The 12,611-nt window shown below is 51.1% G+C and overlaps 1 protein-coding gene across 3 annotated transcripts in view; it reads right to left on the bottom strand.

Moving 5' to 3' along the window:
* The window catches only part of KNL1 (kinetochore scaffold 1), a 1,870,945-nt gene that overhangs the window by 320,163 nt on the left and 1,538,171 nt on the right, over window positions 1-12,611 (bottom strand). For all 3 annotated transcript variants that reach the window (XM_069637560.1, XM_069637559.1, XM_069637561.1), the window contains one exon: window positions 11,361-11,461. In XM_069637560.1, the coding sequence (XP_069493661.1) occupies window positions 11,361-11,461 (101 nt within the window). The remainder of the gene's footprint in view (window positions 1-11,360; window positions 11,462-12,611) is intronic.

Consider the following 12,611-nt stretch of genomic DNA (forward strand, 5'->3'; position numbering starts at 1 on the left):
CCAGAAGGTCCGGGAACCATATCGGCCACGCAGGTGCGACGAGGATCATCCTGCACCGTGACCTCTTGAGCTGGTTGATGAGCCGGATCAGCAATGGCAATGGAGGGAACGCGTATAGGAACAGGCCCTCCCAGGGGAACGAGAAAGCATCGCCCATGCTCCTCGGCTGGGGAAACCTGCTGGCGAACCTCCGGCACTTGGAGTTCGTCACCGTCGCGAACAGATCGATCTGGGGTGTGCCCCACCGTCGGAAGAGGCGGTCCACTAGATCCTGTCGTAGTTCCCACTCGTGGCACGAGCGCAGCTCCCTGCTGAGTGAGTCGGCGATGGTGTTTTTTATCCCTGCCAGATGAAACGGCACCAGAAACATCCTTTGGGCGACGGTCCAATGCCACAGGTCCTGCGCCTCCCTGGACAGGGCTGGGGACCTGGTTCCGCCCTGTTTCCTGATGTAAAACATGGTGGTGGTGTTGTCGGTGAAGATCCTCACCACCTTGCCCTTGAGGGACGGAAGGAAGGACCTGAGGGCCCAAAACACTGCACGGAGCTCCGGGACGTTGATATGGAGGGACTTCTCCGTCGGGAGCCAAAGGCCTCTCGCGTGTAGATTTTCGGTGTGCGCTCCCCACCCTTCCAGGGAGGCATCCGTGGTCACTGTCTCCTGGTGGCCGGGGATCTGGAAGTCCATGCCCGCCGTCAGATGCGCGCAGGTGCCCCACCACCGGATCGCTCGTCGGAAACTCTCGTCGAGTGTGATCCTCTCCTCGTAGCTGCCCGTCGTCTGGATCCAGCACGAGTCCAGGAACTCCTGCAACGGGCGCATCCGGAGCCTGCACAGGGGGATGAGGTAGATGCAAGAAGACATCATTCCGAGGAGGGACTTGATGGACCTCACCTTGGCCGCGTCCGCAACCAGCATCCGCTGCACCTTGCCCAGAATGGCCCTCGTCCTTTCCTCCGATGGGGAGGCCAGAATGGACACTGTGTCGAGCTTCGCTCCCAGAAACAGTGCGTCTTGCGCGGGCACCAGGTGGGACTTGGCGTAGTTTACGGAGAATCCCAGGTCCGTGAGAAGTTGGACGGTCCTTGCCGTGTGCTCCACGGCGAGCTCCCTCGTCTTGGCTCGGATGAGCCAGTCGTTCAGGTAGGGGTAGACGTGGATCCCCTCTCGGCGCAGCTGCACCGCCACCGGTGCGAGGCACTTGGTGAACACCCTGGGTGCCGACCGTAGTCCGAAGGGAAGGGCTCTAAACTGATAGTGACGCCCTTGGACCACGAACCTGAGAAACTTTCGGTGTCCCTTTAGGATGGGAATATGGAAGTAGGCATCCTCCAAATCCAACGACAACAGGAAATCGCCCTCCTCCGGCTGACCCAGGACGTGTTGGAGGGTGACCATCCGGAACTTCTGTGCCTTGATGAATTTGTTCAGTCGTCGTAGGTCCAGGATGGGGCGCCATCCTCCCATCTTCTTCTTCACGAGGAAGTATCTTGAGTAAACTCCGGAGCCCCGAAGCCTCTTTGGGACGAGTTCGATGGCGCCCTTCCTGAGCATCGCCTTTACCTCTAAGAGAAGTTGAGGGACGTGAAGTTCTTTCCTGGCCACAGGGGGGACGCGCGGGCACCTTCTTTGAAACTCGAGCGCGTGGCCCTGGGCTAGGGCGTCCAGCACCCAACGGTCGGTGGAGATGGACTCCCACACGCTGACGAAGCTCACCAGCCGGCCTCCCACCGGGGTGCTTCGGTGGGGGCCCGACCCCACGGCCGGTTCAGTCCTGCTTCGACGAGGCTTTGCCGCCGACGGCAGGGTCCGCCTGACTTGCCTTGTCCCCTGTAAGCTTCCTGCGACGACGAACGGCTGCTTGACGGTAGGTGGAAAACCCGCCGCCGGAACCTTTGGAGGCGCCCTTGCCTCCGCCGCTCCGAAAGGGCGGCCGCCGTTGCTGGAGAACCCTGAGAGCCCGGGCCGTCTCCGTGTCTGCTTTGATGGCTTGAAGGGAATCGTCCACTGTTTTCCCAAACAGGTTGTTTCCATCGAACGGCATGTCCAAGACTCTGGTCTGCACGTCTTGACGGAAGTCAGTAGCCTTGAGCCATCCACGCCGCCTAAGGCACACGCCGTTGCCCAACTGGCGAAATCCAGTGTCGGCGATGTCCGTCGCAATCGTAATGGCGTGGTCCGACGCCACCTCACCTTCCTGCAAGATCTCTAGGGCATCCGCCCTCTTGTCATCCGGTAGGAAGTCCAGCAGGGGGGCCAGTTTGTACCACAGCTCCCTGTCGTAGCGGGCTACGATATCCAAGACGTTGGCCGCCTTAATCGTCGTCGCTGCAGACGAGATGACCCTGTGCCCCATCGTATCCAATTTCTTTCCCTCGCCGTGGAGGCCGCACCCCCCCCCCCGCTTTCTTCCTGGCCGCCGCGGAGACGACGGAGTCCGGGGTCGGCTGTGCCCGGAGGCACAAGGGGGCCGCGTCCGGGACCCGGTACTTCTTCTCGTACCGATCCCTTCTAGCCGGCGTCGTGGATGGGTTCTTGAGGAGGGCAAGGCCCTCATCCCAAATATCGTCCAGTAGAGGCACGGCGAGGACCGTCTTCCTCTTGGCCTCGAAACCTTCCTTCTTCTTCTCCTCCGGGCAGAGCTGGAAGAGCTCGGATGCCCTGGCGATCATGGAGTGAAACGATCCAATCTCGTCGGGCGGGGAAGCCCGGGTGGGAGGTGACGACGGCAGATCCTCGTCGTAAACCTCGTCGTCTGTACCCGTCGCGGCCGTGTCAGTCCCCGTATCATCCCCACGAGTCGTGGACGGGGAGGAGGGCTGAACAGGGCGCGACGGCTGAAAAGGAGGTGGAGGGTGAATCCTTCTTTTCTTAGGGGGAGGGCTCCCAGAAGGGCCTGGCTCCGGGTCCCCTGACGGGAGTGGTTCCTCCGCTGGTGGTAACGGCAGTCTCGTCCTTATCTCCGAGCATAAGGACTGTATAGCCAACAAAATGGCCGCCGAGTTGTCTTGCGGCGCTGGTTGAGGGGAGTCCGACGGGCGGTCAGGGGCCCCGTCGGCACCCTCGACGATATCGTCGTCTCCTGCGTCGGGATCCCTCCCGACGGGCTGGTCTTCTTCCACGCCAACGCCGTGGCTTAAGACCTCGATCAGCTCTTCCTCAGAGGTTGAGGCCGAATCCACGACGACCTCCTGCCCCCCCTTTTTCTTCTCCGCCGGGGGTTTCACGGGGGTCCTGTCGATGGGCATAAAAGAGGACTCCCTCCGCGGTGGCAGGGAAACTCTGAGCCCCGAGGTCGCCACCACTGGTGTAGCCTCCACAGGCTGAGCCAGGGCCGCCGCGACTGTCTCGATAGAGGCCTTGGCCGGATGGATTAAGGCTTTCACCACCCTAGGTGCGCTCACCGCCTTCTCCTTGGGGGGGGGGACACTGCCTCGCTCCCCCTCCGATGGGGCCTTCGAGCTCGACCGGGGCCTCTCCAGGAGCTTCGCCGGGTGCTCGGCCTTCCTCTTACCTGAACCAGAGCGTTGGCTCGTGGTTGATGGTGCCGGGGAGGATGCGCCCTGCCTGGCGCCATAGAGCCCGACCGTTCGGCGCTCCCGGTGCCAGCGGACTCGCGGTGCTTGGCCTTGTGTTGGACCCCCGTCGCCAGGGTGTCCTCAAAGGTCTTAGAAGACCGCTCGGATTTCTTCCTCTTCTTCTCGCCTGACGGGCTCTTCCCTTCCAGCCAGTTGGCGAGACGTTGATGGCGGTCCTTCATGGTCCGCTCCGACATGTTGCCGCAAAACGCACAGTCCTTCTCCACGTGCGTCTTGTCCTCATGTAGGCAGTAACAACAAAAGGAGTGTTCGTCCTCCTTAAAGACATTCTGCAGCTGGCATCCAGGGCAGACCCTGAACAGTTTTCCCGGCGTCGAGCTTCCCTTCTCCTGGGCCATGTCCGAGATGGGCCTGAGAAACTTCTGGTGTCCTCCAAAAGCGTAGCTCGACGAAATCTTCACCCTTGAGGGGCGTAGACGAATCCGACACGGGTCCCCGTTGATCGGATGAAGAGTCGGTGGAGCTCGAGGCTCTTTTTGACTGAAAAAACGAAGTTTTTGAAAAAAACGTGAAAAAACAGCACTCACGCTCGAGAGCAATAGCACGAGGATCCCAACACTTGAACGTGCGGTAAAAATCTGAAGATGGCTGAAAGAGGCGGGTCTTAGGTAGAGGGCAGTCATTGGCTGTGGTCAGTATGACGCAGAGATCAGTGATTGGTTACTACTACGAAAGACAGATCAAAAACGAAACTGATACTGGTTTTTTCTTTACCGAGGATTCCCAGCCTGACGACGGGGAATATTCATGAGCATGTGAATCCATGCCAGACCCCATGCTGGAGAACTGTGTGATCTTGGGCGCATTTGTGCTCTGCTCTCTCTAAGAGTGGGCCCAGCCTTTGGACTTTGGCTCACCAGTGACTTTCGCTCTTCTGCCTTGCTAACAGTGTTCCTGAATCTTAGAGTGGTGTACCTTTCCATAATCTGTCTTTTTCCCTCCCTTTTTCACAAACTTATTGGAGTGCCATCTAGTTAAGCGCTCACCTCTGTATGAAAATAAGTGGTGTTTTACTGTGACTTATCTGATAAGGAAAAAGAGGTGTCTATATTACAATAGTAACTGATTTTAGAATATTTTACAATAAGAGTGCTGGAGTGTTTCAAACAGTGTGTTTTTAAATAAATAGTTATATACTTTGATACCAAAGCTCTGGTCAGTGTTTGCTTGTATTGGTGTGTCTGAGTGCCTATTGTGTATACGTTGCATACTGCCTAACTCTTCTTGAGGGAAGTCTGACTGCTCAGCCACAGCTACCAGGTAAATCTGGGTGGTACAGACTGCTACCAAGTGGGTTTACTGCCAACACCTGTAGTCTTAAATCTTTTGCAGTGTTCCCTAAGGGAACTGCCCAGGTTTCTGCCTAACAGATACCATGACTTCCTTACAGTACTAATACTGCACTGTTGTTTTACTAAATGACTACACATTTTACTGTTGGAACGGTTACCTGAAATTTTTCATTGCTGGTGTCGCAAGCTGGTTTCTGCATAAAAGGAAAGCAGCCTCTATCGCAAACCTGCGTGACAAGAAGTGATCACAGGACTGCGGCACCAGAATGAATTGGAGATATGCCAAGGGAGCAGAAAAACGGGCGTGCACACCTACTGAACTCTTAGGCGGGAATATCTAAGATGTGGCTAGTGTTTGATAAGCACTTTTATTCGATATTTTGATGAGGAGGTGGTTTTTGTATCGGGCTGTCATATGCACAGCATTATTTGGTGGCGCGGCAACAAACTTCTTTGTTCTTGGTAGGTCGCCTGGATATGGCAGGATAAAAACATAATATACACCTTATGAGTCTTACCCAATTCCACAAATTGCATCAGAACGGTCGTTCACAGGCAGTCTTATGGCATAGCCAGGGGCTGAGTGAGTACATCGCTGGTTTTGTCTTGCAAAGTCTGCAATTTGTTTACTTGAGAAATATATACTGCACACAGACACTTGAACACAACCTTTAACAGAAATAAGTTGCTTATGTGATGCAGTGTGGCGGATGGAAAGAACGGACACTTGCTACTCCCACGAAAGGAACATTAGATAAGGCAGAGTGTCTTAATGGGTCGAGACACAGGGAACGATAGTTTCATAATTTCAGGCAGCATTTTGGAGGTGATATGTCGAGATGTATGTAGTTTGGACATGACAAAATAGTCGAAAGCAGGCTGCGTAACTGGACACTCAAGTGTGCATTTATAGTGAGTAATGCACGCCTTCAAGAGTTACACCGCAAAGATCTGTGTTTTTCTTTTCTATTACCATGATGTAATAGTGTGTTTTATTGGTTTACAATATACTTGTCCCAAATATGTACTTTTGGAATGGAGAGTAAGGGAAGGGAGATAAAAAGGGAAGGGAATTGGCAGAAAGTGGAAATGGAGAAAAGAAGTGAAGGGCAGTGGGGGAGGAGAACACATGGTGATTATTTTAAAGCAGTTGTTGATTTGTTGGTTTAGGGTAAGGGGAGTTTTTTTATTTTGGGATAGTTGTACATAGGGCTCGGTTATCTGGCAGACATAGTTCGAATCGCAATTACATTGTGGAGGCAGGCAGGGCAGAAAACTCGAGCACTTCCCCCCCCCCCCCTTTTCTGACAAACGCTGCAGGAGCAGCGTGTCCTTGGATCACAGATATCGTTAGAGGTAAGCCCGGCTGGGTCACGTTATGCTGCACATGAATTTAGAGAGAAAATAAGAAACATTTACGGTGAGTGCTCCACGAGCACCATTTTACTGCTAAAGGTGCTCCTTCGTCCCCCCGTGATGCGCACTTGTGTTGATGGTGCTTTTGTGGGGGTATTACTTGAGCAGAAGCCAATTGGTCATTTAAAAGTGCAATGGAGATTGCAAGTTCCAAAATGGCTGCTGCATCATAATTCAACGGAGCCACACACAGCCAAGGCAGTTGCTCCCCTCTTATTGGCTTGCTATTCCTTCTTCAGCCAATCCTTTCTGCCGGCAGGCAGAAGCCGGCCCCCTTACACCAAGGCCCCTTAACTAAAGGCTCCTTTCTGGGCCTGAAGGGTCCATCACCCCACCTTTGATCCCCAAAATCACGAAGAGCCTCCCAATGAAGCCAGTGCCAGTGCCCAGACAAACAAGTGCCCTTGCACATCCACGTTCTCCCCACATCGAGTGATGGCCGAACTCTCCCACTGCCTCCTCCACAAACAAACCTGATCCTTAACTTGCTTTCTTACTCTGACTTTCTGCCTGACCTAATCTTCCTCTCCTTCACTGTATTTGTGTGCCCGTTTGATTTTCGAACCCAGCTGTGTGTGTTTCTAACTTCTTGCACCCCACCTTTTGCATTGCATTTGTGTGCCCCTCCTGGAACTACTAGGCCACCTAGTGAGTTTGGGTTAGCAGGGTGCAGTGCAGCCACCCCTCTTTCCATTAACGTATCCTCTACCACTCCGATGGCACTTACCATTGCTCCTATTTTTTCTAACTGCTACACTATCACCTACTCTTTCACGAAGTCTGGAAAAAAAAAGAAAAAAAAAGACATCCTGAGTGGCAACCCTGGCCTACCAATCGCAGACATCTAGGTCAGCTCAACTTCCAGACAGATCTTCACTGACATCCCCTTCTCTGTCCCCTCCCAAGATCTATGGACTCCTCATCTTATCTCTACTCTCTCCCCTTTCACATCCTCTCCCATTAATGGTGGCACCAAGTGTGAAGTCCTCTTGGAGGGCTCATCATCGCGCTGTATAATTAATGTCTACCACACTGGCACTATCCTGGTTCAGGGTCCTCAACCCAACCTCCTCCTCCTCCTCCTCCTCCTCCTCCTCCTCCTCCTCATCATCTTCGTTGACCGGCACCTGCCGTCCCTCATTAATTTCCTTCCCTCCCCTGCCTCTCCCCCAACCACTCCCTCTTTCACTCCCCCTCTGACTGGTCCACGCCCCTGTCCTCCTCCTTGGAAAACCTTCAAAGGTGGAGACCTCCTTCACATACTTAACACCTGTTCAGCCAACAAACACTAAGCCGACATATGCCTCCTTCTTCAAGACGTTGACCTCAACATTCTCGCTCTTACCGAGACATGGTTCAATGCCATCCCAGTCACGGCTTTTGACTCCCTTCTCCCAAATGCCTACAAGATAATTTCCAAGCCAAGACCTACCTGTGCGGGTGGTGGGGTTGCCTTAATCTTCTCTGAGTGGGTTCCTTCCTCCCTCATACCCACCCAGCCTTACTCTTACTTTGAGAGCTTGGTCTGCAAGTTGGCCATCTCTCCATCCTCCTCTCTGACCACTGTCACCATCTACAGGCCCCCTGGCACTACCACCCTGTTCCTCTCTGAATGGGTTGATTTCTGCTCCTCTCTCCTCACTACCACCTCTAACCTCCTTCTCTTGGGCGCCTTTAACATCCATTTGGACTCCTATCACAGCATCCACCCTCTTCCTTAACCTATGCACCTTGTTCTCCCTTTCCATTCTCCCATCTGGTCCAACCCACTCTGCAGGACACACTCTTGATGCCCTCATTCACTCTGATCTTTCACTCTGCCCCCCCCCTTGGATCACACCTCTCACCTGGTCAGACCACTCTCTCCCTTCTTCTTACCTTGGTCCCCTCGGCCCTCTGACTGCACCTCCTCCAGCCCTGTCATACGACCTTTGTTATACCAAGGAAACAGACCTAAAGAATGTGTATCAACAGTGTCTAGCGTGCCATGTTTTTTGGTTTATCGCATTTTGTAAAACAAGGGTCAGAGACACAGCAGTACATTGAAGTATTGACAAAGCTTGTCTTAATGTCAACAAATGCGTGACAATGTGTGATGATGGGAAATGTGCACATCTGGCACTTCACGATTCTCAAGAAACCCTCAGCCGACCCCTCCTGCCCGGCTAACTATCGCCCAATCTCCATCACTCCTTTCCTGGGCAAACTCCTGGAAAAGCTGGCCATCTTCCAGCTTAATCTTCACACTGAATCTGTTGGTGATCTCCACGAGCATCAGTTTGGCTTCAGAGCAGCCAGAAACACGGAAACTGCTCTCTTGAACATCCGTGAAGACGTGCTCTCTAACCTTGTTTTAATCTCCCCTCTGTCCTCATCTTACTCGATCCCTCTTCTGCCTTTGACACGGTCAACCATGCCATCGTGCTCAATCGTCTCTGTGATAACCTGGGTATCACCGATCAGGCCCTGGCTGATCTCGTTCCTCTCTGATCGACCCTCCAAGCTCCAACTTGGGTCCTTCCTTTCCTCTATCTCACTCTCTACCTGTGGTGTCCCCCAGGGGTCTAACCTCTCCCCCTAGCTGGTACTACTCGACCACCACATTGCCTCTCTATGCTCCAACTTTTAGTGCAATAATGATGACACTCGGCTCATTTTCAGGCTCCCATCTGCCACCTCTTCTTCTCTCATCTCTGACAGTCTTTCTGCTATCCAGGAGTGGTTGCCGCCAATGATCTCCACCTTAACGCCAGTAAGACGGAGATTCTCCTCATCGGCACACCTGCACCCTCCTTTCCTGTCACTCTATGGCCGACCTCCCTTGGCCCTCTTCCTGCTCCCGCCTGAGGCTAAGAACTTTGGGGTCATCTTTGACTCCACACTCCTTTTCTCCTCACATCTATAACATCTCTAAGAAGTCAAACTAGCAACTGCACATCCTCAGAGGTATTCTTCCTTTCCTCTCCTTCCCCCAGAAGCCCACTGTCTCTAGAGCTCTGGTTCTCTCTAGGCTGGACTACAACATCCTCTTTCTAAATCTGCCTGCTTGTACTCTCCAACCTTTGCAACTCATCCAGAACAGGACTGCAATACTTGTCCTCGGCCTCAAGCCCAGGGATCGTATCTCTCCAGCACTGAAATCTCTGCATTGGCTCCCAGTGGCTGCAAGGATTAAGTTCAAGACCCTCTGCATTGTCCACAAGGCCTTCTGGGGCCTGGGTCCTCAATATCTCCAACTCTCTCTTCGTAAATACCTTCCTACTCGAGCACTTCGCTCCTCCACCTCCAACTCCCTCAGGGTCAGTCGCTTCTCCAAGCAACAAGTTGGTAGTAGAACTCTTTCTTCGGCTGGAGCCTCCCTCTGGAACAGCCTCCCTGCCTCTCTGAAAGTTGAGGAGAACCATCTCCAGTTCCGGAAGCACCTCAAGAGCTTCCCCTTTGCTTCTGCCTTCTCTCTTCCCTGCTGATTTCCTGTCTGATACTGCAATTGTCACCTGACTATCCTCTGATATCGGGCCCAGGTCCCTGCCAGCCCAGTTGCACACCCACACTGCCTCCCTGCAACCCTTGCACTTGGGTCTGTTTCTGTAACCCTACAGTCACCCTACCTGCACTTTTGAACACCTGCTGTTTGCACTTCCCCTTGCACCTTCCACCTGCTGGCCGCACTTCTTGTAATTGTTTTGATCCCATGTACAGCACTGCCCCACCCCCCCTTTCCCCTGGCACTCAACCCCTCCCCTCTACTTGCGTGATCTCAATGTCACTTGGCCTAGTAATATTGTTGTCTCTGTCTCCCCTCTGCTCCCCCTCCCTTGCCTCGTCACGCCTTGAAACACTTGTGTATAGGCGCGTTACAAATGCCATATCATATCAAGATCTGTATTGATGACCTTTAAGCGTTCAATGGAGACTGGGTTCATTTAACAGACAAGGCCAACAACATTTTCTTACAACATATTAGATGCTTTATCTGTTGTGTTGAACTATTTTTTTTGGTTCCAAGTATATTGAGTGTTTGGTGAATTGTGCTATTGAACAAACTGGAAATATAAGTGCTCAGCAGTGCATCCCAAACTTCCCTTTTGTCCTAACTACATGAACATGTGTACAGTGGTTGGTGTGCGCAGCAGTATAAACTCAATTTTGTACTCTTCCATGTTGGGTCTGATATTTCAAGTAGGCTAGTAGTCAGCTGGCTTAAAGTTCATTCCCTTGGTCTTTCTGACTTGGGCACACAACACTGAGCCGTATGAACCTCATTCCGTTTGTCCCTTCAGACCTACTGTACTGCACAGGTTTATGATATGATATGATTGGTTATTTATAACGTGCTTAATACCCAGGAGGTTTCTAAGCGCGGACTCGGGGATCGAACCTGTGTTGTTCTGTGTCGTCTTGCTTCCAAGGCGAACACGTTGCCCCTGAGCTATCCTCCCGAGACCTAAACAAATGAATACAGTTTTTGATCCTCAAGTGTATCGCTAGAGTTTGGCTTATGAAACATTTCAAATATTTGCGACAATACATTGCTTCAGCATAGAATTAAGGTGTGTGTCAAATTCGAAGCGGACCATTTTGAGATCATGAACTAAACAGTGCATTTTACAGCCTCTATGGAAAACCCCATGCAAAAATGTTTTGGGGAGAAACGTTTCAACAGAAAACATCCCCAAATTTGGCATGAGTGTTCACATTTGGCCAGATCAATTTCTGCCAATAATGGTGAACCTCCAGGGACAGTATCTAAAGTAATACCTTTGATCTTTCCAATTAAAAGTTTGATTTAACTCCAACTATTGAGTTGCAATACATACACACAAATATTACACTACATCATATTTCTTCCAAATTTGTGGCACTGATAATCAAATCTACCACAGAAAAAAGACAGCACAAGGCCAAATCTGGTTTACAGTAATTAAAGAAAGTGGTGTCTTTTGCAACTTTTGTTACCTTACTGAAAAAGGATTTAAAATTCAAAGTATAAGGGATTAATTAGCTGTATTATGTATACAAACTTGAAAAACCTTATAGTTTTTACATACTCACCTACAGGTTCGCCAAACGTGATAGAAAGTTCTAAAGATCCATAAAGAAAGGTGAAAAGGGCACTGTTGTCATCCCACCGACTGAGCTTCCACTCAGTGAAACTAAAAAGAATAAAAGCAGTGATGTACATAAAGTTAAATAAAGAATTCCAGTAGAAAATGCTCAATGGAAGAATGCATCAAAGTAAGCAGTGTTTCCAATAACATTTGAAGACAACAGGAAACAGATTCTACACAAGCGATTTCCAACAATCATTAAAATTCTAGATTCTGAAGCACATTCAGGAAGTAACAAAGCCACACATAGCAACATTTGTTTTGTTCGAAATGTCTTTTCTTCTTAACTTGAACCAAGGTTGAACATGGAAATGGAAATGGTGTGAAATAAACTGAGGACTGCCTACTTGGCAGAACGGTGGGGTCGAAACAAAGGGGTTCTTAATTAACAAAGGACGGCCAACTTGGAAGAACACAGTGTACTGTGGTTTCAAGGTTAAGACCCAGAATCTTAGGGGTGTTCTGTACCTTTCGCAGTTCTCCTCGTAGAGCTGGTCTTGCCTCCATGGGTCCAACTTCGGAAAACAAAGTCCCAATATGACCATGTACAGGGTCCAAGTATTGGGGCACGGTAAAAGAAACTTCTAGATAACTTGGGGGTACAGCTAATAAAACAGGACTGGTAAAAACGACTTCTTACTGTTTAGGTGGTGGAACAAATTAAATTGGACCAAAGAGCCCATGTTAAATGTGACCAAATGCCCTTAGTCCAATTCCCTATTCTAATCTGAAAAGATCATGCGATAGATACACACTGGGGCAGGTCCTTCAGCATACAAACAGCCACAAGGTATTTAAAGTACCCAAAACATACCTTGGCAGAGGGCCAAGAGTCATCTTCCAGGAATACCACAAACTACTACTGTGGCAGAACTTTGAAAGCTTTCCCCGCTTGCCCTGGGGTTCTCCTTGGATAGGCTCTCCTCCATCCCTACCTGGGCCACCACCCAGCTAAAGGCCGCTCCACTGTGCTTGAACTGTCATCTTGGGTTCTCAGGGGTACAGGTACATGCCAGGCTACAGCCACAGCGAAGTCGCACATAATTCTGTCCTTTCAGCTCTTGTGGCCTTAAATCAACCACCAAGATATGGGGTGTAGTCCTCAGCAGACTTCTCTCTGCTCCTTTCTAGGATTCACTGGCTTTTGCCTCCAGAAGGAACCTTGCTCTATGCTCTCCTATAGGCCATCTCTCAA

This window comes from Ambystoma mexicanum, chromosome 14 (genome assembly GCF_040938575.1).
Source record: "Ambystoma mexicanum isolate Mex_15411 chromosome 14, UKY_AmexF1_1, whole genome shotgun sequence".
Classification (NCBI taxonomy): Eukaryota; Metazoa; Chordata; class Amphibia; order Caudata; family Ambystomatidae; genus Ambystoma; species Ambystoma mexicanum.